The 27,244-nt window shown below is 22.4% G+C and overlaps 5 protein-coding genes across 5 annotated transcripts; 3 read left to right on the top strand and 2 right to left on the bottom strand.

Annotated features, from left to right (window-relative positions):
- Window positions 1-1,531: 1,531 nt before the first annotated feature.
- PBANKA_0406200 (conserved Plasmodium protein, unknown function) lies at window positions 1,532-12,720 on the top strand (the record flags this gene model as incomplete). Its single annotated transcript, XM_034568096.1, has 3 exons — window positions 1,532-2,504; window positions 2,637-6,402; window positions 6,585-12,720. 3 exons carry the CDS (start codon window positions 1,532-1,534, stop codon window positions 12,718-12,720), a joined length of 10,875 nt encoding a protein of 3,624 aa, XP_034420119.1.
- Window positions 12,721-13,098: 378 nt separating this feature from the next.
- On the bottom strand, window positions 13,099-14,949 carry PBANKA_0406100 (conserved Plasmodium protein, unknown function; the record flags this gene model as incomplete). The annotated part of the gene is made up of 1 exon (XM_034568095.1): window positions 13,099-14,949. The coding sequence occupies one exon, from the start codon at window positions 14,947-14,949 to the stop codon at window positions 13,099-13,101; it is 1,851 nt and encodes a 616-aa protein (XP_034420118.1).
- A 1,951-nt stretch (window positions 14,950-16,900) lies between these two features.
- On the top strand, window positions 16,901-22,213 carry PBANKA_0406000 (conserved Plasmodium protein, unknown function; the record flags this gene model as incomplete). The annotated part of the gene is made up of 7 exons (XM_034568093.1): window positions 16,901-16,927; window positions 17,129-17,196; window positions 17,344-21,233; window positions 21,427-21,479; window positions 21,594-21,692; window positions 21,811-21,935; window positions 22,168-22,213. The coding sequence occupies 7 exons, from the start codon at window positions 16,901-16,903 to the stop codon at window positions 22,211-22,213; spliced, it is 4,308 nt and encodes a 1,435-aa protein (XP_034420117.1).
- Window positions 22,214-22,473: 260 nt separating this feature from the next.
- On the bottom strand, window positions 22,474-24,387 carry PBANKA_0405900 (conserved Plasmodium protein, unknown function; the record flags this gene model as incomplete). The annotated part of the gene is made up of 3 exons (XM_034568092.1): window positions 22,474-24,021; window positions 24,117-24,160; window positions 24,309-24,387. The coding sequence occupies 3 exons, from the start codon at window positions 24,385-24,387 to the stop codon at window positions 22,474-22,476; spliced, it is 1,671 nt and encodes a 556-aa protein (XP_034420116.1).
- Window positions 24,388-25,340: 953 nt separating this feature from the next.
- On the top strand, window positions 25,341-27,093 carry PBANKA_0405800 (spindle and kinetochore-associated protein 2, putative; the record flags this gene model as incomplete). Its single annotated transcript, XM_034568091.1, has 5 exons — window positions 25,341-25,373; window positions 25,581-26,299; window positions 26,461-26,522; window positions 26,750-26,804; window positions 27,018-27,093. 5 exons carry the CDS (start codon window positions 25,341-25,343, stop codon window positions 27,091-27,093), a joined length of 945 nt encoding a protein of 314 aa, XP_034420115.1.
- Window positions 27,094-27,244: the final 151 nt, after the last annotated feature.

Here is a 27,244-nt window from a genome sequence, read left to right as displayed (position 1 = left end):
ATTAATATATTAAAGCTAGGAATAAAATTATAGTAAAAATATTTATGTTTTATTAAAATATTAATAGATGTATACATGTCCATGTACATAATATATGACTGATTTTAAATATATAAGGGCTCACAAAAATGTAAAATTATTTATTACATATAAAAATAGCCACAAGTATCTTAAGATACTAATGTAGCAGTTTTATGAATATTTGCATAATTAGAGGAAAAATTATTTTTTAAATTTTGTTCTTATGTGTATTTTTATTTTATTAATACATATCTTTGTACCAATGTGGAATATTTAATTGTAACGATAAATGAAGTAACATGTGTTTACACTAATTTGTAAGTTGGTTTCAAAATACAAGAATGTACATATATAGTATGATATAATTGTATTTGATACATACTTGCTGGTTCAATAGAGCTTGAAAATCTACTATTTATTATAAAAATGTAAGTATAAATTGTTTTTTTTTAATGTGAAAATTATCCTTTTGTGAAAGGAATAAAATGCCAATGCTCTTTTTTCCTCTTTTTCTCTTTTCTCTTTTTTTTTATTCGCTAAAGTTTGATTAATATAAATAAAAAATAATAATATCCTTGATAGGAAAAAAAGATGTTACCTTTTCTCATATATTATAAACTTTTAATAAAAATTGTGAAATAATAATTTTATGAATCCTATCTTTTTCCGTTTGTTTGAAAATATAAAATTAGTAAGAATTAAAAAAAAAAAAAACAATATGAATGTTAAAAAAAAAGCTTTATGAGGAATAAAAAAAAAAAATAATTCCTACACCCTTTTTATGAATGCAGAAAATAGAGAAAAAAAAAGGTGTGTCCCTATATTTAAGGAAAAAATATGTTTATATATATTTTTAATTTTGTCTAAAATATATTAAACATTTTATTTTTGAGCAATTGCTAATTTATAGTGTATATAAATAGAGACATATGTATTAAATTTTATAACCTTTTCTCAATTCTATAATAAAAAATATTACTTTTTTTTTTAATATAAAAAAATGAAAATGTAACATATAACGGTTTGATGATTAATAATATAAAAAGTATATAAAGGGAATGCATCTGTACATATACACACGTATGTAGGCATGCATATATGCGAAATATATATTTTTTTCGAAATATATCTTAGTTTAAATGCTTTATTTTTTCTATAACATTATTTTTTTTTAATTGGGTATTTTCTCTTATCCAATGAATATAAGATTTTTTTCTTTCTTTTTCAATATCATGAAATTTTTTTAATTTATTGTAAAAGGATTTAAGAATTTTACAAACGTTTGTAAATTTGATTCTGTCTTTTTTTCTTAAGCTTTCATCACCTATATTTATATTATTGTTCTATGAAAAAACTATGAATACATAATTCGCTTTTATAAAATTAATGATAAATTTTAATTCATTTAACATATGCCCCCAATATATTTTTCTTCCTTTTCTCCTTTTTCTCCTTTTTCCTTTTCTGATTTGTTCATCTTAATTACTACACACTTTTAATTCCAAATAGAATGGAAGAAAAATTTAGTAATGAGTTTGTGGCCGATGTAGAAAACATAACCAAAATAAAAGAATATTTGAATCAAGGGGATATAGGATTTGAAAATGAAGATTTAAAAAAAGAGAGAGAAAAAATAAGGAGTAATGATGTATTCATAGAATGTGTAAAGAATATATGGATGAATATTTTGAATAAAAAATTAAACGATAAATTTAGTAAAATAGAATATTTTAAAGTTATGCTAAGAATATGTAAAGTTTTAATTCCACAATTTGAAATAAAACAAGTCATCAAAATTATAAACGATGAATGGAATAATGATTCAAAAGGGAAAAAATATTTAAACTTTGATTCTTTTTTTAATACTTTTTTTGAATTAGCTGATATATGGACTCCAACTATAAATGCTCATGATTATGCATTTTTTTTAAAGTCTTTATTTTATAGAATTACATTTATTCAAATTAAAAATAAAAATGGAGAAATTACAAAAAAAAAACCTGTTATTATAATTAATTTTAAAAGAAATATAGGTGTTGGAGATAATAAAAAGTTGTCTATATTTGATAACGCAGTAAATAAAACTACATCTAGTAGTGATCCTATTCAAACTGAATCAAAGGATAATAAATTTGAAAGTAATACAGTGAGTAATATCAAAACTCTAAAAAATATAATTAATGAATCAGAGCAAATAAAAACAAATACTATTCAAAATAATAATAATACACACGAATCTTTTGAAAGCTATAACGAAGATGAAAATGAAGAATCAGCTAAAAAATTATTTGAAATCTTGTTAAATAATAAAGAAAAAGATCCGAAAATTCAAAGAAGTATATTACTCCTTGATGTCAATGAAATTTGTCCTTTAGAGCCTCTAGGGGATAATATTGATGAAGATAATAATACATATATCCAAGGAATAAGTATACTGGATGAATTATCCTCTAAAATGCCAATTACAAGAAAAATATATCATGGTTAAAATAAAAAAAAAAAAAAACTCATATTTGCATGAGGAAAACATTCATTTTTGTGAACTTGTGCATGTGCGTTTCATTTCTATAGTTTCTAATACATTTAGTTTTTGAATCTCTTTTCTGTCTTTGCAGATTTTGAAAAAAATAAGCAAAACAGAGAAAGTATTTCGAAAGATAATAGTGGTGTAAAAAAATTTAATGAATTCCAAATAAAACAAAATCAATTACATTCCAGTAACGCTAAGGTAGAATATAAAAGAAACGTTTTTAGTTCAACTATTGAAAATAATAAATTTGATTCAAAAAAAGAAGTGGATAAAAACAGAAGAAAAACAGATGGGTCGATAATAAGCATGCTTTCAAAATTAAAATTTATTGGAGGCAAAAATAAAACACAAAATAAAATTGATCAAATTAACGAAGATAAAAAATCAAAAGGTAAATATAAAGATGAGCAATGTTATGATTCAAATGTGGTAACTACAACGGAAATTGGAAAACTATCAAACGAAGGCTCACTTCTTATTGACGGAATTAATTTGGACGAATTTACAAAAGAATGCAAGATAGAGGGTTCTAATAATTATGATACTGAAGAATTTGATGAAGACGTGCCAAGTAAAATTATTAATGAGTCAGATAAAATTATTAATGAGTCAGATAAAATTAGGAATGAGTCAGCGCAACTCTTATCGAAAACTGGTAAAAATGTTTCAACATATTTAGTGGATGACTTAGAAAGGCGCACAAACTTTAGTAATGACAAAAGTGAAATTGTAGAAAGCAAAAATAAAGATAAAAAAACAGAAATATGTTATTATAGAAAAGACGATCCAAAAAACACTGAAAAAGAAAAGGTTATGGAAAATTATTCGAGTTTAAGTGGAGTAGACATGGTGAAGACAACAAACATGGATAGATCTTTGGATGCGGAAGGAGAAATAAAAGAAAGTTATAAAAGTGAATTTGAGATAAACAATATAAATAAAGAAATAAATGAATTTAATCGGGAATATAAAAATAATAAGATAAATGGGAACAATAAGGAAAGCGAAGAAATTGATTATTTAGATGAGGAATACATAAATGTACTAAAAGAAAACTTGAAAGAAAAAGATTGTATAGAAATAAAAAATGATAATATAAATAATAATAACAATGCTATAGATAATGTTAAATTAGATGATAAAAAAATGAATCGGTTATCAAATGAAAATATTTCTAACGAACATGATGATATGCTTAAAACTAAAAATTATTTAGAAAATGAGAAAAGGATATTAGAAGAATTAGAAAAAAAAGAAAAACGGAAAAAAATGAAATTATCCAAAAATAATTATAATAGTTTAGATGGACTAATTAACGATAGTAAAATAAATTTAGAAGGAAATTATAGTACAAATGATGATTCATTAAATTTTATGAGTAATAAAACGAATGCAGATAATAAACAAAATGATAATTCGTTTGAAATTAAAAATATACATCTTTATAGCGAATTGAGAAAATCCTCTAAATCTGGAGTGAATGAAATAGCTATGAAAAGTATCAAAGATTCGATAATAAATTCTGACCTTGAACGAAACAAAGATGTGATAAGCAGTTCTGAAATGGATGGTTGCGATTCTAAAGACCACAGTAAATATGAGAGAAGAGCATCGAGTTATGATAAAGAAGAACAAAAGGAAAATGAGATTAAACAGGAAAATGAGGTTAAACAGGAAAATGAGGTTAAACAGGAAAATGAGGTTAAACAGGAAAATGAGATTAAACAGGAAAATGAGGTTAAACAGGAAAATGAGGTTAAACAGGAAAATGAGGTTAAACAGGAAAATGAGGTTAAACAGGAAAATGAGGTTAAACAGGAAAATGAGATTAAACAGGAAAATGAGGTTAAACAGGAAAATGAGGTTAAACAGGAAAATGAGATTAAACAGGAAAATGAGGTTAAACAGGAAAATGAGGTTAAACAGGAAAATGAGATTAAAAGGCAAAAGGAAATGCTATTAGAAACAGTCAGAAAAAGTATATCTAATAATTGCGAATCGTATAAGAAAGATTTAAATATGTTCTTAAATAAAATTGAGCACAACGAACTCATGAAAAATGAAAAAGATGAAGAAGAAGAAGAAGAAGAAGAAGAAGACGAAGAAGAAGAAAACGAAGAAATTGAATGGGAAGGCAACAAAGAAAATTATGACAATATAATAAGAAAATACATAACTACCAAAATCCAAAATGAAAAAAATGAATATGAAACAAAAAAATTAGAAAATAAAAAAAATGATATAATTCAAAATTTAGAAATAAAAAATGTGTATGGAAAAAAAGAAGAAAACAATAATAATATAAATCAAGAGTTTATTAAAATGAACGAAATATTAAATGATGTTATTATTAAAAGTGAAATAGGATTAATAGAAAAAGAAAATGAAAATTTATTATCAGCTCAGGCTGATCAAAAAAAAGTAAAAGAATTTCAAATTGAACTTAATAAAATTTCAAATGAACTTAATGAAGAATTTCAAGATTTATTAAAAAATGAAAAAGAAGTTAAAAAAATTATATTTCAAGATGATCAAACTGATGATACTTTGTTTAATCATGAAAAAGATGTAATAGCTAGTTCCGAAGATGTCTATAAAAAAGAAGAGCAAATAGAGGAGCAAACGAATTTAGATCCCCTTTTTAAATATAAAGAAAATAATATAATTAATGATGTGGAAAACAAATATAGTATAATTAATGATGTGGAAAACAAATATAGTATAATTAATGATGTGGAAAACAAATATAATATAATTAATGATGTGGAAAACGACAATAATATTTATCCCCTAAATCATATACAAAACAAGTCAGTGCATGAAGAAGCTCAAAATATTTCGAACAGTTATATCGACATTTCAAAGAAACCGTTGAATATTGAGAGTTATGATAAAGACATTTCATTTAATGATGATACAAATGAACTTAAGTCTGATCTAGAAAATAGAACCCGTTATTATAGTTTTAATTCCAATGGTGAGAGTGAGAAAGTTGTAAATTTAAATGAAGATTCTAAATCTTTTGAAAGAATGAAAAACGAAGGAAAAAAAAATGAAAAAAATGATGAAAAACCAAAGTTTGGAAAAAATATATATAAGGGATCAGAAATAAATGAAGAATCAAATGATCATATTATTAAGGAAAGAAAGAAAATTGATGAAAATATTTCAATTTATGAGAAAATGTCAAAAAAAGAAAAATTAATAGATGATAAAGAGTTCACAGGAGACAATATAGAATGCATAAAACTATATCATAAAACAAATGATGAAAGAAATAAATTAAAATATTTATTCATAGATAATATAAATAAGATGAGAAATTTTATAAAAATAAATAAAAGAAGTAAAAAAGAAAATTTTATAATCATATCTAATGGGTCCCCCAATATATATCGTTTAATAAAAAGACTAAAGGTTGAATTTATTGAACCATCAATAATATTAAATAAAAATATAAATACAGAAAAAGAATTTTTATCTCCTTTAGGCAAATTAATTAATTTAAATCTTGAAAATGGTAGATTTATTGATTTTAAAACAATAATGGATTTAACATTAGAATATATGAATACAATGATATCAAAGAATAATGGTTATGTTTTATATTTAAATAAAAATTTTATACATTTTACAGAATATTTGTTATTAAAATTAAAAAATTTATCTAATTTAAATTATATTAACTATATTAATTTTTTAAATATGAATTTTTTAAAAAATGTATCTAATCCTACCGAAATCAATATTAGTGATTTCTTGTTAGAAGATCATAATTTAATATTTCCAAATCCCTTTGAGGATTCCTTTCCAATTTTTTGTATATTCTTAAACACTCACAAAATATCAAGGTACGAGAAAAATATATATGGAAAAATATTAGTTTATTTTCCTTATTCTCTTTCATATTTATTTATATATGTCTATTATGTGTGATGTCTTTATTTGGGGATTTTTTTGTATGATGATTCCAATTTTTTGGGGGGTAATTATTGATTTATATTTCATCGATTCATCTTATTTTCTTTTTTAGATGCAATAATATAGAATCAGAACCCGCTGAAGAAGCATTTCAACGATTGTTAACAGCTTTTAAAAATAAAAATATCAATCCTCAAAATGTAGTAAACAAAGCTGGAAAAGAAAAGGAATTAAATGTTATAAATAAAGAAGGACAAAATGAAAACTCAAACGATGAAATAAAAGAAGAATCTATAAAAGATGAAAGTAGCAATGATGAATCTGACGATGCTTCAAAAAGTTGTGAAGAAAATGATGAGATGAGTGAAAAAGAAGAAGATAAACAGAGAGACGAAAATGAAAAAGACAATAAAAGTGATGAAGATAACGAACTTGAACATGAACAAAAAAAAAAAGAGATCAATGATGAAACTCGAGGTAAAAGCCAAAATAAAATTATAGTAAATTTCTCAGAGGATTTGGAACATATCGAATCGGATGGGTATTCAGATGTGGAGTATCTAAGCATAGATAGCATCGAGAAAAATTACTTGGAAAACGAACCGGCAAATGAAGTAAAAGAGATAGAAAAGGAAGAAGAATCTATGTCAGATGCAGAATCCCAAGAAAATAGTAAAGAAGAAACAGAATCCGAAGAAAGTAGCGAGGAAGAAGTGGAAACAGAATCAGAAGGAGATGATGAAACAGAGAGAAATAAGCAGAAAGAAAATAAAATTGGAAAGGATAGTAAAGTAAATAAATGTAAAAAAAAATATGTAAAAGCATGCGAATACATCAATATGATAAACACAAATAATATATGTGATAAATATTTTAATTTGGCAAACAACAGAATAAAATATATTTACAAATGTAATGATCCTATAAAATATTATATAAATTATTATAAAGATTTAAAAAAATATTCAGAATCAATAAAATTCGAGAAAGATATTTCAACTATTGTTTCTCAGAATAGTATGGAATTAAAATGTAACGATTTTCAAGTTAAAGAAACAGACGAAATGTATGAGAAAAGAAAAAGAGAATTAGAAAAAAAATTAAAGAAAACATTTGAAACTTTGAAGATTATACACATAGATGTAATAAAAAACAGATCAATTAATAAACTATTCTATATTAATATGATTAAAAATAATTTTTCTTATTTTTTTAAAAATAATTTTTTCCCTTATAAATATCAAAAGAGGAGAACCACATTAGAAGGAAATATAGAAAAAGAAAACGAAGAAACAGAAAAAAATAATAATATTTATGTTAAAAATAGAGAAATAAATGATAAAATAAAGGATGTATTAATAATAGAATTAAAAAGAAAAACAAATTTAACAGAATTAGAATCGAAAAATATGATTAAAAGTTGTATAGAAGGGAATAAGACAGTTGTAGATATATCTGAAAATATGAAAAATAATAAAAACAAAAATTATAAAGAAGAATATGAATATTATTATAGAAATTGGAATGAATTTTACAAACTATGCCCAGTTTCATATATTGATGAAAAGAAATTTATAAAAGGAAAAAAAGGATTTGAAGTGGTTTATAAGAATAAAATATATATTTTAGAAAGTTATGAAAAAATGATTGAATTTTTAAAATTCCCTCAATTTTATTCTAATAAAAAAATAAAAGAATCAATTAATTTTAATATCGTTATTTATTTTCCAAATATTTGGATAAAAAAAAAAATTTTGAATTTCTTAAATTCTTACGAAAAAATAATACATATAGATGTAGAAGAATATTTTAAAAATATATTCAAATCAAAAAATGAAATGAGCAAAGATAATTTAGATATATATTTGTTCGAGTTTAATGATTTATTAAAAGGAAAAACAATATCAGATATGCTTATAGTTAGATATGTTTGTATACAAATGAAAAAGACAAATAATTTTAACATGTATATAATTAGAAAAATTGTTGGAAATTTGAATTATCTAAAAAATGAAATTATAGAATTATTAGAGACAAAAAATGATTTAGATTTTTGTGAAGAAGAAAATATTTTGAATAAATATTCAGGGGATGAAAAAAATTGTGCATCTACTTTGAGCACTAATTCCAATGAATCAAACAAATATCTATGTGAGAGTTTTGAAAAAAAAAAAAAATTAAAAGAAATTTCTACTATTGCAATAAAAATAAGATATTTATACAATCTTCTAATAATTAAAAAAAATGAAAAAATGGATCTACATTTAAAAAATTTATTAGATCCTATTTTTAGCTCTGAAAATCTAGAATGTATAAATGAGGGGATAGATAAATTTAGTCTACATTTAATCAAAACTTTTGAAAAGGAAAAAAACACTCAAATGTGCAATTCAGCACAGTTAGATGTAAAAAGAGAATCTATGTCAAGTATGATAGATGCAGAAGGTTCTGATAATATTTTATACAAAGACGATAATCAAACAAATGAATGTTCAACAAATTTAAGAAGCAAAGAAATAATTTCTAATAATAATTTTATTATATCTGGATTACCATTAAATACGAATATTTATAAATATTTTAAAAAAATGGAAATAAATATAGATAACATTATAGGGTTTGATATAAAGCGAAAGAAAAAAAAAGATTTTAAATGTGGATTTGAAAGACAAGTAGTAAAACAAAAAATAAAAAAAGACAGGCCAATAAATAATCTGAACAATTATGATAACATGTATTTATATAATAGAAATTATATTAAAATGTTGAATGAAATAGAAACAAAAAATTTTAATCTGAATATTTTAAATTTAGAAGAAGAATATAATAGTGTTTATGAAAATCATAAATATAGATATCTTGATCAAATTCAAAAATTAGTAAATCCATATATCCATAACTATTTAAATTATAATAATGTATTAAAAAATGATAAATTAATTGATAAAATAAATAACTGTTATATAAATATGTATTGTCCATATATTTTAAAAAAATATAATTGGTTATATAAATCTAGAAATAATATAAAATTAATGTATAATAAGAAAATACACTTTTTATCCAATCCATATCATTCTTTACTCTTTATGAAAAATATTAATTTTTATTCTAATAACTTTAATACAGTACCACCATTAAGAATATTATTTTTATCTGATTATGAATCTATTTTTGAGAAAGAAATAAATTATATTTCGTATATATTTGGTCTGAATATTATAAATATAGAAAAAGAATTTTTAATAAATTTTACATATATATGCATATATATATTAAAATATATTTATTTATTTAAATTGTCTAAATTTAATAATAAAAAGAAACTCGATTTTAACATATTGCCAATTCATATTATACCATTTGAAAAATTTGAAGAAGAAATTTATTTAAATGATGAGGATATTCAATTTTTAGAAAACAACATTAGTTATTTTGACAAAGAAATATATAAAATTCAATTAGTAGATATAAAATATGACGAATATATATTCGATATATTGTTTGATCAAATAAAACCTTATAATGTTATTATAAACATTTTAAAAATTTTGACAACAAGATTAATATTACATGAAAAACTTGAAAACTGTCTTATCACATACTTATATGATAAGAAATCCGTTTTTAGTATCACTTCAGGGGAAAAAATGAAAAATATTTTGAAATTGATTTTAATGGATATCAGAAAAAATTCATGTGGATCTAAATTAGATGTAAAAAATGAAACTAGTGATAAGAAAAATATTCCCACATCAATAAATGTTGCATATAATAAAGAAAATGATAAAATGGGGGAAGAAGCGGATAAAATCAAACTTGATCAAATTGATAGAAATAAATTAAGTAAAGATTGTGAATATGTAAACAATCAAACAAATGAGATACATTTTTCTATGGAACGTTTTTATGCCATTACAAATGCTAGCGATGGCTTTTTATCCTCAGATATGAATAGTAGTGATTCAGAAGATAGTGATTCTACATACTATTCTGATGATCCATTTCCATACAAAAAAGATGTAATAAGCATAGAAAAAAGTGAAGAAATATTTTCCAAAAAAAATGAAAATAAGATTTTAAAAAGTAAATATAAATTTTTAGAGAATAGAATTTTAAATAATTTTGAAAAAGTTTTAAAATATTCTTATCGGGTTCCTGAATATGTAATATATTTGACATGTGATTATGGAAAAAACTATAAAAAGTTGAAAACCAAAATAAAACAGTATGATAAATTTTACCAGACAAAAGAAGAGGAGTGTAAAGAAGAGGAACATGGTAAACAAATTATAAATGAAAAGTTGAATGTAAAGAAAGAAAATAAAATAAATTTAGATAAAATAAAAAGAATTTGTAAAAAAAACAAAAAAATAGTTAAATATCTTGAAAGGAATACAAACATTTGGCAAATAGATATAGGAAAGGTTCATATAAAAAATGTTAGAATATCTATCGAAAATCGATTAAAAGACATGATTAAATATAGAAATAATTTATTTCATCAATTAAATATAAAAAGGGTTGATAAAACATGGGCAAATTTTTTAAAAAATAATAATTATATTAAGTTATCAAGCTTTTATTTTTACTCTCCTGTTAATATTGATAGTATTGTTAATTTAGACACAAATTATTTACTTATATATGACTCTTTTCTATTTTATTTTAGAACTGAAAATGAATTAAATACATTTTCAAAAAATCCAATTTATTATTTAAATCAAATAAAACCATCTCCACACTTTATTCTCCCATTTATATTTATATATACAAATATACATGTTAATGATATATATGAATATTTAAAAAAAAGTAATATTAAATGTAAAATAATTAATTTACAAAATTTGTTATCTTTTGGTTATGAAATAGAAAAATATAAAAATCAAATCGACCAAAACAACATAAGTGATGAAATGATAATCGAATTAATACAATTAAGAAGAAATCAATATGATGTTTTAACCCATGGATGTATATTATATAATATTCCATTTAATAATAAACAATTGGATAGTTTTTTTATAGGGAAAGAAATTCCACATTTAATATTTTTGATACAAAATAAAAAAGTGAAAAGAGATATTGAATTAAAAAAAAAAAAATCAAATAGTTGCATATGTAATGCTAATTATAATGAGTCGAACGAAGTGTGTACACATATATGTAATTGCATAAATATAGATAATATCAAATATGATGAATTTATAAATAATATTGAAGAAAAAATTCCTAAAAAATATAATAATGTTGTTTATATAGAATATAATAATATGTGGAAAATGAAATATGAAATAGAAAACGCAATCGAAGAAAAAATAAAAAGTTATCAAAGATATAATAGATATAAATACAATAAAAAAGTTGCTTATTTTAAGGGTTTTAATATATATGAAAAAGAAAATTATGAACAGGAAATAAAATTTAACAAATATTGTATAGTTACATATAAAAAAAAAAATATTTTGGAAAAATGCAACATATATAATAATTATACTGTCTATTATAATGGTAACTACTATTTGGTTAATGCTTATGAAGATGTTTTAGATTTTGAAAAAAATCCAGAAACTTATGTAGATATAGAAGAACCATCTAAAAAGTTTGAAAAAATTGTAAATTTAGAAGAAAATATCAAAATAGAGAATGAAGGATTTTGTCTGGTTAGCTTAAAAAATGAAAATAATTTTGTTAAGGGAAATAAAAATTATTGTATAAAATATGAAAATGCATATTATTTATTTGAAAATAAAGAAAAAATGGAAACATTTGTTAACAATTCTAAGGATTATTTATATAACCAAAATATGTTTGATATTATCATTGAAAAAATTAAATGCACAAATGACATTACTACTTTGGTTTATCTTAAAACATATTTGTATGACATTATATGTCATGGACTGTACGAATTAGGAAAGTATAGACCGCTATATCCTGGTTTAACTGGAAAATTGAGTGCAATACATTTTTTAGCTTTTTTTTTTTATAAAGAAAATAAACAATTTTCAACGTCTCTACGAAGAAAATATGAACAAAAATTTAAATCATTTTTAATGGAATGTGAAATACCAATCAATATACAAAAATTAAAAAAAAAATTTGAAAATAAATCAACTCTTAAAAACCAATCAATCAAAAAAGCAACTAAGGATTGGACAAAAAGAGACATAGAGAAATACGAAAATTATATAAATTTATATGATAAAATATTATTTTCCCAAAAAAAAAAAATAAATAATTAAAAAAATTTTGTGTAACTATTTCTCTAAAATTGTACATGTGAAAAAGGTACAATTTTTTTTAAAAGTGTAGTAGAAGACTTTGAAAATATCAAAGGAAATGGATTTAGTTTTTACAAAATTCCTTCTGATTTATTTTGAGTTTTTTTTGTTTGTTCAGGTTTAATTGCCAATTTTTTATACCCTTAAACAATTATTGCAACATTTTATAATAGCACAGAACGCACATAAAAAGTTACAATAAGTAAATTTTATTTTTGAATAAATAAAAAAAAAAACTCTATAAATACATGAACAATTATGAGTGTTGTTCATGCAAAATACGAGTTTTATCTTAAATATTCTGAATAATAGCTAGCTGATTTTTTTTTTTTCAAAATTTTACATATTTTCTCCTTTGGACATTCCATATTCGGAAAATGTTCCAAATCCTTTCATGTCAAACAATATAGTCTCATTTCTTTTAAAAGATGATATTTTTTCATTTTCAAAAAGTGTGTAAAACAAATTATTCTTAATTAAATATTTGTAAGCTTCTAAACCATATAATTCAATTATATTTCCTTTAAAAAATATTATATCATAAGATCCATCATTTTTTTGAAATGCCTTTAAACAATCATCAATTGGTTTTCCATAAGTTACAATATTATTTAATGCAACAATTTGATCTCCATGGTTAAAATTTTTTTTACTAGCTTTGCTTCCTTCAATTATATAAGACACATAACAGCCTCCTATTTCATCTGGATTTTTATTTAATACAATTCCTATGTTTTTTTTAATTATTATATTAGTATAATTGTTCATATTTGTTTTTAATAAATCTACATTTTTTAATGCTGATTGAGTTAAATTGGTTAATTCTTGAGTAATTTTTTCAAAATTTTCCCCTTTTTCATCTTTATAACCTAAATATATAGCTATATCATAAAAATTTTTAGCTTGCCAAAATTTTCGAAAACTTCTATATGCATCTCCCAGGCATTTCCAAGATAATTTATATTTCGGTTCATATTTAATTGACTTTAGAGCAAAATTAAAAGCACCTTGTAAATCATTTGTATAGTATGATAACATCGAAATGTTTGAACATAAATCTGACAAAAAATATCCATAATATTTACAAGGCAACATATTATAAGCTAATTTTAAATCACGTAATGTTATTTCATAATTTTGTGTGTACATTTTTTGTGTGCATTTTTCTATAAGTTTAAGAGATGATTCTATGCTAACTTGTAAATTTTTTTTTGATATATTTGAAATATTTCTTTCTTTTTTATATTCTTCTAATTCTTTTTTAAGTATATTTTTTAAATATTTTGCATTTCCATCTTTTTCATATTCATTTCTGTTTGCTTCTTTTTCATCCTCTTTCTCTTTAAATAATGTCTCGACTTTATCATTTAATATTTTTTTCAACTTATGGGAAAATTCAATTAATTCTGTAAGCGAATGTATATTTTTTTTAAAGGCATTATTTTTTAGTTCATATGAGACGCTAACTTTTTTTTCCTTATTATCTATATGTGATTGAACGTTTAGTTCGAAATATTTAATAAAAATACTATCCATGTTAGTATGCATAAGATAATATAATTTATCTTTTACTATTTCATTTTTTTCTTTATTTATTTCAGATGAATAAACATAGACATTTATGATTTCTTTTTGTATTTCATTTGTATTTATCATTTCTTCATTTTCTATCATTGCATTTGTGATTTCGTCAGCATTATTTATTTCTGTATCAATTTTATCACTATATTCCCCAGCTCTTTCTTTTATAGGTGCCCTATAATGCGGATGATTGAAAGTTGTTTTTCCAAAATTTTGTTTAGCATCTTCATCATCATTATCATAATCTAACAATTCGTTTTCATTAAGTTCGTCAAAAATATTTTCATCATTTTCTTCAATTTCTTCGTTATTTGGAATATAAGGATCTGGTGGAAATTTTTTTTTTTTTTTTTCTAAATGATCAAATGGATATAAATAACCTGATTCAAGGATTTCCTTTTCTTTCTTACTTTTATAAAAGTGTTTATTTGCATTTCTTTTTACATTGGTGTTGGGTAAAAAATATTTATACACAAAAGCTATTTTTGTTTTCTCGTCTTTTTCAAGCAGTGAAATAATACCTCTTTTTTTAATATGTTTTAGTTTTAAGGATTGATATAAATAAAAAAACACAAAACAAAGGGAAAACAAAGTTGCAAATTTACCCATTAAAAGGGTTCTTATATATACACAATATAAGTTTTTGTGAAATTTTGTTTATTTATTGTGGGTTTTATTTTATATACATAATTAATTATGGCAAATGTTTAAAAAAAAAAAAAATTAATTGCCTTGTCATTAGGAATTTACTTGGGTGTTTTAATTCCGATAATTTGCTCACGAAAAAAATTAATAAAAGTCAAATTAAAAATATCAAACATGCCAAAAATATCAAAAAAATGTTTAAAAATGCTAAAAAATATCATATTAACATATACATGGATCGGCATAGTATGAGGCCATTCCCTGTTCGTGGATATTTCTATGTTTATACATTTTTTTTACTTTTTTTATTTCATAAAAGTTTATCCTTTTATTTATTTATGGATACATATATATTATGTATATATTTTTTTTCCCATGCAACGTTTAATTGTGGATGGATAAAACTAAGGGGAGAAAATAGCAAACTTTAAATTTATGCATTATAAAATAGTGAAAAATGAGAAAATTGAAAATATGAAATATGATAATTATATTATATAGAAATTGATATATCCTTAGTGAACCTGTTTGAAAATAAATAAAATTTGATGATATTTCAAAAATGAGAACAGCAAAATAACTTTATTTCTATATTTTATAAAAATTATTCGAAAAATGAAAATTTTAATTTTCACCATAAAATATCTGTATGTTTTTTTTTGCACACATTAATTGTATTTCTATCCTAAATGAAATAAAACAGGCATACTATAAAAGGGGTTTTATTATTATTTTACTTGATTTAATTTTATTTTACATAATTTTGTTAATGTTTTATTTGAGCATGGATAAAATTAAAAGTGTGTGTTAAAGAATATGCATTTTCGAATAAGAGAAATAAATGACTGTATTTGTCCTATTTTTAAAATGACGAAATATCATGTAAATTTGAAAGTTAAACAAAAGTATGGAGAAAAAATATTATTTTATTATTTTGTATATTTGATAAAATTACACATTTAGACTTTTAACAAAAAAAAAATGCAGACTATATATCCTCTGATTTTCTATCTTTATAATAACAAAAAAAGAAAAAAATTTATATGAAATTAAAAAAACATCTTTGCCATATCTTTTATTCAATGAATGAATATTTTTTTTTGTATATTCTAACTATTCATGTAATTTTATTATGCAAAAAAAAAAAAAATACTCAATGCATATACCATGTATATGAATGGGAAAAATATAAAATACTAAGGATGGGAAATCCTTTAAAATATTTAAAATAAAATACAAAATATAAATTTTTCTTATTTTTTGTATTTTTCTTTTTTGTTATTTTAATGTTTCATAGGACATACATTTTATAAATAACTTTTATCATCGCATTTTCAAGGTTGCGCAGGTTTATTGCGCAAATATGTAATATCTAAGATAAAAAATTTTTAATTATAAAAAATAAAATATGTGTAAGGATATATAAAAAAATATATAATATTTCTCTTTTTAATGATATGAGAAAATGTATTTTTAGTTCTAATAAAGATTAATATATAAATATATGCATGCGTGTACATACAAAATATACATAAAATATGTGTATATATTTGATATGCACATCATAAGTGTGGGGCGTATATATAGTGGTTTTACCAATATATGATATAAATTTGTTTAAAAAAAGAAAAGAGAAAAATAAAAATAATAAATAACTGTATGTATGTATTTCTTTATTTTTTTTTTAAAGAATATGCAATCATTTGTAAAATATTTTTTTCGAAAAAAAAGAAATATTTTTGTTAGCATATAATATATAGTTGTGCTTAAAATATTTCAACTTTATATTGATTAATTTGTTTATTTTGTATATTTAACCTTTTCCATATATATATATATATGATGTATAAATATAAACACAAATATATATAAATACATATTACATATAAGCTTTTTTAAATCTATATCTTTAATTATGAATAATGACCAAGGCCCCGATTTTGTAAGCTCAAACAAAAATATGTGTGCAAAAAATAAAAAAGACGAATATTTATTTATATATTTAACATTACTATGTTCTAAAAATGTAGTTATTTGCTGTATCTTATAAATATTATTGTGTAGAAAAATCAAAATCGGTCAGAATGTTCATATACTTCATATTTGTGTACCTAGAACTTATTCATTTTTTTTTTTTTTTCAGAAACTCGATCAATCGGTTACTAGCAATGGATTGTTTACCGTTATAGAACGGAAACCTCTTTCATCATTGTAATTTATAAAAAAAAAAAAAAAAATTGACATGTGTTCACTTTTTCGAATGTATAATAAGGCATTATTCATTGATAAGTCGCCTAATACACATAAATACATTATCGAATTTGCTAATTTTGTAACATATTTTCTTTGTATTTTTAGAGAAAATAACGAAGGGTTTAATGGAAATAATTATGGCGATCCACTAAGCAATTCAATAGAGGGTTTATTAAAAAAGAAGGAAACAGAAAATACCCCATATAATGATAATATTTGTGAAATATACAGATTAAATAGTTCACAATTTTTAAACGATAATTGTGAAAATACAATTAGTAGAATAAGTTATGTAGATGATGATGTATCATCATTTTATGATTCTGAAAAAGAAAATGAACTTTATTTTGACAATGATATATCTACTCTAGGATCATGTTATTCTGCCGCTAGTCCATTAAAATCAAGAAATAAAAAAGGAAGGAGTAGTTATGTAATAAATACAAGACGAAGTAGTAGTTATGATAATACATATAACTCATATAAACAAAAAGATTCTAAAAATAATGATAATGAAGAAGATGAAAATAAAAATAACAAATATCGACGAAAAAAAGATAGAGATTACATTTTAAATTATTATAACAATGATAAAAAAGATGAAAAAAAAGAAAGATATACACATGATTACAAAGAAAATGATAAGACATTTAGTGGTGAATTAATAGATTCAAAAAATAGTAATGATGAAAAAGCGATTCGAATAAATAAAAATATATATAGAATAGTTAATTTAAATAAATCAGATAGTATTGATAAAGAAAATTTTATAAAAAAAATAACAAAAATAAGAAAAAGCATGATTAAAAATACGGGATATGATAATTACAAAATCGAATCAAAATATGATGATAATAAAATAAAACGAAGACAAAGTGGAAATTATAACAACCCTGATTTAAAAGATTTAAAAGATGTAGATGAAAATGATTGTATAAAAGGTTTGTCGAAAATTTATTTTAATGATGAGTCAGGAAATTACACAAATTATAATAGATTTAGTGAAGGTTATTATTTAAAAAAATATAAAAACATTTCTCGATACAATAGTGATAAACGAGTTGGATATAAAGAATATGATATAGATCGGGAACATTTTATTTATTCTAAGAATGATAAAAATTGTGAAAATCTTGAAAATGATTCGGATCATAATTATCATAATTCAAAATATAAAGATAGACATCCATTTTACAGTTATGTACACAATAACAGTGAAGAAGAAAATGGAGAAAACAACGGTTATACTAAATATAAATATCATGAATATAATAATCGAAATAATGATGAAATTCAAATTAACAGAAATTATGATATAAATGAAAATATACAATATGATAAAAATATTAACAGAAATATGTATGGAAAAAATGTATTACCACAGAAATATGAAAAATATGGACAATATGATAAACCTGAATATTATATAGGCGCCAAAATAAAACACTACAATCAAAATAATCCAAACATAAATGGAAATGATTGTAAGGATAATTATATGTATAGAGATGAAGATAACGAATACACTTATAATGATATAAATGGTAGAAATGAAAAATGTAGATATAAAAAAGGAAATCATATTGAATCTGGAGGTGAAGAATATGGAGAAAAAGAAAATATAAATTTATTTGAAAATAAAAAAATGTATTTTAATAGAAACAGTAAGGAATATCATTATATAAATGAAATAGAAAATGATTTGTATAGATATAGAGGTCATAAAGAATATGATGAATACAAAAATAATTATTATAAAAATTATTCTAATTATAATTCAAAAAAAATGTATAATAATATGGGGTACGAATATAATGAAAATGATGAAAATAAAAATATATATGAAAGGGCAACACGAGGAAACAGATTCGATTATGACCAAAACAATCATATTGAAAATAACATTTACAATCAACCATTTCGAGCAAGTTTAAAAAACAAGGAATATAATGATAACATATATAATAATAATTACAATTATCAAAATGAATTTTATTATAATAGTAGAAATTCAGAAATGGAACACGGAAATAATTTATATAAAGACCATATATATAATTATAGATATGATGAAAAAAATGTAAATGAAAATAAAAGAGGAGATAACAATGATGATAATATTTGTAGTGACATGGAAAAAGGATATAGATATTCAAGCGATAATAAAATGAAAGACGAAAAACAAGATGCATCATTTTTTAATAATTCCTATAATTTAAATGATAAGACACAACTAAATAATATAAATACAAACAACGAATCGGATGGAATACAAAATATGAATAATGAAAATCAACAAAACAACAACCCATCGAATAATATAAATCAACAAAATGGAGATGTTATTTCTACTATCCCATTACCAGCGGTTCCATTTCCAACTTCCCCTTTGTCAACTACCCCTTTACCAACTGTTCCCATGTCTATTCCAACTATCCCTACTTCTGGATCGGTGCCATTTGCTACCATTCCAGTATCGAGTGTAGTACCGAGTGTAGTACCAGGTGCAGTATCGAGTGCAGTACCAGGTGCAGTACCGAGTGTAGTACCAGGTGCAGTACCGAGTGTAGTACCAGGTGCAGTATCGAGTGCAGTACCAGGTGCAGTATCGAGTGCAGTACCAGGTGCAGTATCGAGTGTAGTACCAGGTGCAGTATCGAGTGTAGTACCAGGTGCAGTACCGGGTGTTGTGCCGAGTGTTGTACCGGGTGCAGTAGCGATGCAAGGAATTTCATTGTCTAGTCAATTGCCGATAAACACTGGCATTTCAATACCTGGACAAATTCCTATAAACACAACAGGATCAGTTGGTATTTCAACGGAGGTTCAAAGTGGAGACCAACAATCTCAACATAGTCAGGTAAATCCTGAACAGCCAGTAAAACGAAAAAGAGGACGTCCAAAATTAAAAAAAACACCAGATGAAGTACAACAAAATGAGAATCAAAACAATATAGCATCTTATCAAATTGGAAATATAAATAATGCAAACAACAATTTAATGAATGATATGAAACATCATATGTATGTAACAACTTGCAATAATAATAATACTACTACTAATAATAATAATTTAAACCCAGTTATAAATACAGGATATAATAATCATCTTGGGCATACAATAAATAATCATTTAAATATTCCTATAGAACAACAAATACAGCAAGCCGTTATAAATCAAACACATGGTCAATTATTAAATTATCAAATAAATAATTCTGCACATCCATTAAGTGGGCAGATATCAGAATCACTAGCTCATCAATTAAGTCAACCAATTGCTACATCATTAGTTCATCCATTAGTTTCACAAATAGAGCAACATGCAAACAACCAAATAAATAACAATATGAATCAACAAGTATCGCATCCCCTTGTGCAACCTCTTAACCACCCAATGAACATGAATGTAAATCAAAAATATAATCATCATATATATGGAAATAATAACATGAACAACCCAATGAATCAAGCCATGTATATGTTACCAAATATTGTAAATAATAATAATAATAATTTAAAAAATAATAATTTTAATCATAATTTTAATCAAAATAATAATTATAATATGAATGAGGATAAAATCGGACAAATGTACAACAACAGTTTTGATAATGAAAATGGAAATAATTTAGATCCTAATATGTATTATAGAAATTTAGAACAAATTAAACAAAATAATGATAATAATTTGTATGAAGAAGAAAGGGATGAAAATGAATTCACAAAAAATAATATAAAATATGCTCGATCGGCAGTTAGCGAATCTGACGATAAACATTCTGACAAAGAAAATAAAAAGATTCACAAAAGACGTGGAAGGCCAAGAAAATCAGATGTTGAATCTCAAGACGAATATAAAAATGGAAAAAATAATTTTGTTGATGAATATAATAATAAGAGTGACAGACATAATGATAATTCACAAACCGAATCCCGAGAAGAATCTGGATATTCAACTTTTGTTGATGAAAATAATAAAACTATTTCTTATCGTAAGTTAAAATGTGAAATAAGTTACTCCATCGAATGATATAAATTTATTTGAGAGTAGTGTTCTTGTATCTATTGCCCTATTATTATTTATTTATATATATATATATTTTATATTTATTTTATTTTTATTTTTTTATTTTATTTTATTTTATATTTTTTTTTTTTTATTTTATTATTTTTTTTTTTTTAAAGGTGTGGCTTATCATCCAGCAGATGCTGTTTGGGAAAAGATTTCTGGAGTCAAGGTAGAGTCATTCATTTGCATTTTATGTAATTAATTTATTTTATGGCATGTCTTTTGTTTTATATTTCTTATTTTATGGCATATCTTTTGTTTTATATTTCTTATTTCTTCGCAGTTCGGTCCAATGATATTAACATCGCAAAGCAGAACAACAAATGTTATTTTATCCAAAAAACGATCAATTGAATTGGGAAACATTTTGCATAATCTTATAGTAAGAGTTTCTTTAAAAAAAACAAAAAAATTGAATACAAAAATGGATAAATATTATTTTAAAGATCCAACATATTTTGATGAAAATTATATTATCCCTATATTTATTTGCTTAATAGTATGGATACATATATAAAGGTGATAACGTGAGGCTAACAATAGGAAAAGAATCAAAAAACGTTCAGAGTGGATCTTCCTTTTTTTTACCTAGTTATAATGATTGTAGTATTCACAATGATGATGAGTAAATCTTTCTTTTTCATTGCCAAAGACGGCAGTCCATTGTTTGCCATGTTTTACTTTTTATTTGTTTATTCATTTTATTTGTTTTATTTATTTTATTTGTTTTATTTATTTTATTTGTTTTATTTATTTTATTTGTTTTATTTATTTTATTTGTTTTATTTGTTTTATTTGTTTTATTTATTTTATTTGTTTTATTCATTTGTTACGATGTACTTTCCTCCTTTTTGCAGAATGGGATCCGCCAAAATATTTCTATGTTTTGTCTATTTAAATTAACACATTTTTAACTTAAAAGTTAAACATTTTTTTATGGTGAAAAATACCTCAATATGTAGGTATTTAATTATATTTTGCATTATACTTTTTTTTTTATAATTATTAATAAACAATGTGTGAAAAATTAAGAGTAGAAAGTCGCTTAAATAAAAAAAGAACATTTTTTATTTTAACAAAACATGTGTATGTATATTTAAAACAAATCAAGAAAAAAAGAAAAGGGAAAAGAAACGAACTGAAGAACAGATATGGATAGCTCGCTATGGCAAATCAGTTAGCACATATTTTTGAATTGAACAATAAGAATAGAAATGTGTTATATTAGTTCGAGATTTGAGTATAGTAAAACGAATGATATATCTATCTCTAATTTTATTAACAATTTTAATTTCTATGATAAAATCAAATTTATTATGTTTAGAACAAGAAAAAGGAATTTTAATTACATCACTTTTTTCGATATCTTTAATATTAGGATCTACATTGAAAATATTATTATCTCTTTTTATATCATTTCCTAATTCGTATTCTGAATATGTTTGATCTTCATTTTCAGAATAATTATCACTATAAAAATTGCTAAATTTTTCACTATAATGATCCTGATTATTGCTAATATATTTCTGTATTGTTGTTCCATAATGTTTAGCATTTCCAGATATATGACTAGTATTTTTATTGTATGGTTCGTTATCTATATTTATATTTTTATATATTTTTTCTTCATTATATGTTAATGTATTATTTATTTCTTGGAGTTCTTGTGTTTTGTTATCATAGATGTTAACACCCCTTGATGTATCAGAAATTTCATTTTGAACACAATCGAATATAAGTATTGATATTCCCAACAATTTTGAAATAATTTTGAATTCATGAATTAAATAAAAATAATAATTTTGGTTAGAAATGTTAAAATTTTTTATTATATTTGTAAAATTATATATACCTATACAGGTAATATTATTTAGACGATTATTATTTTCAGATTTATTTTTTGTGAAATAGTTTTTTTTTAATTGTAATAAAAAAGAAATAATTTCATTAAAATTTTGAATTCTCAATATATAAAAATTATTAAAAAAATCAGATTTTTGTTCTTGGGTTTTTTTTTCATGATTTATTTTTTCTGATAGAATGTTTTTAATTACAGTTACATCAAATATGTAACTAAAATAAATATAAACAACACTATGTGTAGACATGTTATTATTTTTGGAGGGGGATATAAAATTATATAATAAGTTTATTAAAATTATGTTATTCATTTTAGCGCTATTTCCATAAAAAAAATAGATTTGAGAATTTTCTATGCCATTGTGTAGTAACCTATTCAATGAAATACAATTAGTATTTATTGTTTTTCTTATTTTTAATTGTTTTTTCATAAAATTTGAGTATATTAAAAAATATTTCTCCAATTGGTTTTGCATACAATCATAATTTTTTTTTTTTTTTTCAATATCCTCTATTTTACTAATCCAACTTTCTGTGCAATTTTTTAAAATCGTATTATTGAATTTTTTTATATTGTCTTTAACATTTTTTTCACTATTTTTGTAATGGTAACTATTTGAAGAAGAATATGATGAAAATGATATTTCAGACATATCAGAAAAATTAGTTTCCGAATTATCTGATATATCCTTATTTTCACAATAATGTTCTACATCGCTAAATGAATAAAAATCGTTTGCAAATATTTTATTTTTTATTAAACTTTTGGATTTTTCATTTTCTTCTGTATTATTTATACCTAAATCATTTATGTGATATTTAAATATTTCATCTTGTATAAGTTCTATTTCCTACAAACAAAATATAGTATATACATATATATGTGCAAGAATATCCATGAATTGAATTAGTTCAAACATGCATGTATGTATATATAAATGCTGACCTCGAATTCTAAATCTTCTAAATAATATGTACTTATTTTTTCAACTAAAAAGGGGGAAATGTATACAAAATAAAGCCAATAAAATAATGTATATATAAACAATTTTAATTAAATAGCACAAATCTATACGTAATATTAATGCATGTATTTTCCTTATTGTCACATTTATTTATGTGAAAATTTAAAATATACCTGTGTTTAAATTATTTTCATATAGTTTTTTTTTTATTTTTTGAGGGATGTTTAAGTATTCTATGTCAGGCTTATCCATCTTGGTCATCCTTTAAAAACATTAGAATGGTTATTTTCATATTCATTTTTTTTTTTTGTATTTTTTTATATTAACTCATATCTTTGAGCCTTAAAATAACTAAGTAAAATGCATTTGCTTAAAAGTAATTTGAATTACACTATTTGGTCATTACATGTGTGGAATAAATATATACACCTTTTATTCTGCATATTTTTTATTATATTTATTTAATATTTATTTTTTTATTTAAATTTTACTATAAGTCTAATGGTATATCAATATAATAAATAATAGTAAGAAGTCATTCATTTCAATGCAATTCCAATAAGGATTTTACAAAAAATTATATTTATGCATTGTAATATATATGTATAAAACAAAACACGAATAGCTATATATACTTGTATATAAAAGAGAGCAATATATTCAAAGTAATAGTATATCCTTATCATAACGCATAATAAATACGTATTACTTTAACAAATGCACACATATTGTGATATATTAATATTTTTTTTTATAGTTGGCTGCATTTAATGCATTGTATTTTCCAGCCCCCAAAAAATGTTTATTTCATTTTATTATGTATATTTTTTTTTTTTTTTTTCAGCTAGCCAATTTTGTTAAATATGTAATATTTTTTGTTATATATATAACAAAATCGTATATCTTACATAATAACGTATAATACCTTTATTATTTTAGATCTGTATTGTCAATAATATTAAAAAAAAAAGAGAAAACAATATTTAAGAATGGCATAAAATTCGCATAATATTATAGTTAGCCCTTAATGCCATAGCCATCATGCTCTTAATTTTGTAAAAAAAAAAAAATATATATATTTCGTTAGATCAAAGTTGGAACATATATATTGCCTTATAAACAAATATGCATTACACATGTCTATGCATATATAAATACTATAAATATTACCCATAATACGAAACATAACAATTTGAAAGGTCAATATGGAATTGTCAATAGATGCGTTAAAAGAAAAGGTAACTTCAAAAAATATAATAATAAACAATAAAATAACAAAGTGTAATAACCAAATGGAAATATAAAGTTGAAGTTTTTATAAAGTACGCATAATTTTTGTGCGATATTATTTTTATTGCGTAATATATGTATATGAAAAATGAAAATGTCTATCTGTAAGTTGTTTAAACTATCTTAATTCACATTATTGCTTAACACTTTTTTAGTTTATGAGCATGAACAGCGATATTGAACTTATAGAAATGAAATTGAAAGATGAAATGTGTAAAATTTATGAAGATGAAATAAATCCACTTTTAATTTTAAACGATTTTGAAAATATAAAAAATGAAATAAATAAAATAAATAAAGAATTAGACATATTGTATGAACGTAAAAAAATGAGCATAAATTATATGCATAGGCAAATGCAAAATTATAATTTTTTGTTAAATCTAGAAAATGATTTAAATATTCCTTCAAAAAATTTTAACACTTATCATAATTCAGAAATTATACTTAATAACTTTTTTTATGATAATATTAAAAATTTTTTATTAAATGTTAATTATGATAAAATTAAAGAATTAATAGGTTTAGATTATCAACAAAAGTGTATAGATAATACAGGTGTTAATTTTAATGACGAATTAAATAATACTATGTCTAATGATATCTTAAACTCTAAAAATTTTGCAACTGATTCAGGAATTTTTAACAATAATGACACACAAAATACAAAATCAAAAGACATTGAAACAAAATTGCTAAACAATAGTACTTGTGGGGATGATAATAAAAATTCCAATGATAAGGAATGTATGTTTATTCCAATTGAAGATAGTACATTTCAAGCAGTTCCTTTATTAATTCGAAGAAGGGCCAAACTTGATGATATTAATTTAATATACAAAGCTTTATATGATATAGCTATGAAAAAAGGAAGGTTATATATTAAGAAAGAACTATACCATTCATTATTCGCTTATTTATTTACATATTTGTGTGGTATTTTGTTTTATTTCGTGCATACTACACACGAACGAGATAATAATTGGACATATATTGAGCTTATCATTTAAATATTCTAATTTGTTCACTTTTTAGCTGCCTTCCTGTGGAAAAATCAGAATTGACTCAAATGAACTTGCAAGTTTTTGGGCAAACAGGTTTTTACATCAATAAAAAAATCAAAAAGATATATTCATATATGCAACATACATATTTTGATGTGTTTATTAATAAATCGTAATTTTATGCTTTTTTTATTAATAAATCGTAATTTTATGCTTTTTTTATTAATAAATCGTAATTTTATGCTTTTTTTATTAACAAATCATAATTTTATGCTTTTTTTATTAACAAATCATAATTTTATGCTTTTTTTTATGTGTAGGAGAAGCAAAAATAGCTACATTGAGATATTTAAAAATTGTTGAAGTTATTAACAAGTAATAAAATATATGATGGAAAATATTTGCTTAAATTTGTTTGTTACATACTATTTGATTCGTATTATTTTCGCATTTTAATTTGGTATAGATACTAGCAATTCGTTGGTATAATAGTTTTTTTCTATCTATTACTAATGAGTGAAATTAGTATGCATTTTATCAAATTGGTTATATAAACTTGCTTATTTGTTTATTTTTTATTGAACTTAGAACTGGTTCTGTGAAGCTATTAAATTGCGCAGGGTTAAAGAAAAAGAAGAAAAGAAAAGTCTGCCAATTTAGGTAAAAATATACAGGAAAAATAATATTGAGCCATCATATATGGATAATCATATTATATATTAAAAGAATAATATATATGGAGGAATAAATTGACTGTTTTTGTAGAAATATATTAAAGTAAATAAACTCTTATCGCATAATATATCTAATATAAT

Source organism: Plasmodium berghei, assembly GCF_900002375.2.
Source record: "Plasmodium berghei ANKA genome assembly, chromosome: 4".
Taxonomy (NCBI): Eukaryota; Apicomplexa; class Aconoidasida; order Haemosporida; family Plasmodiidae; genus Plasmodium; species Plasmodium berghei.
The sequence above is the reverse complement of the archived record's forward strand: the minus strand, read 5'-3'. Positions and strand labels throughout refer to the sequence as shown.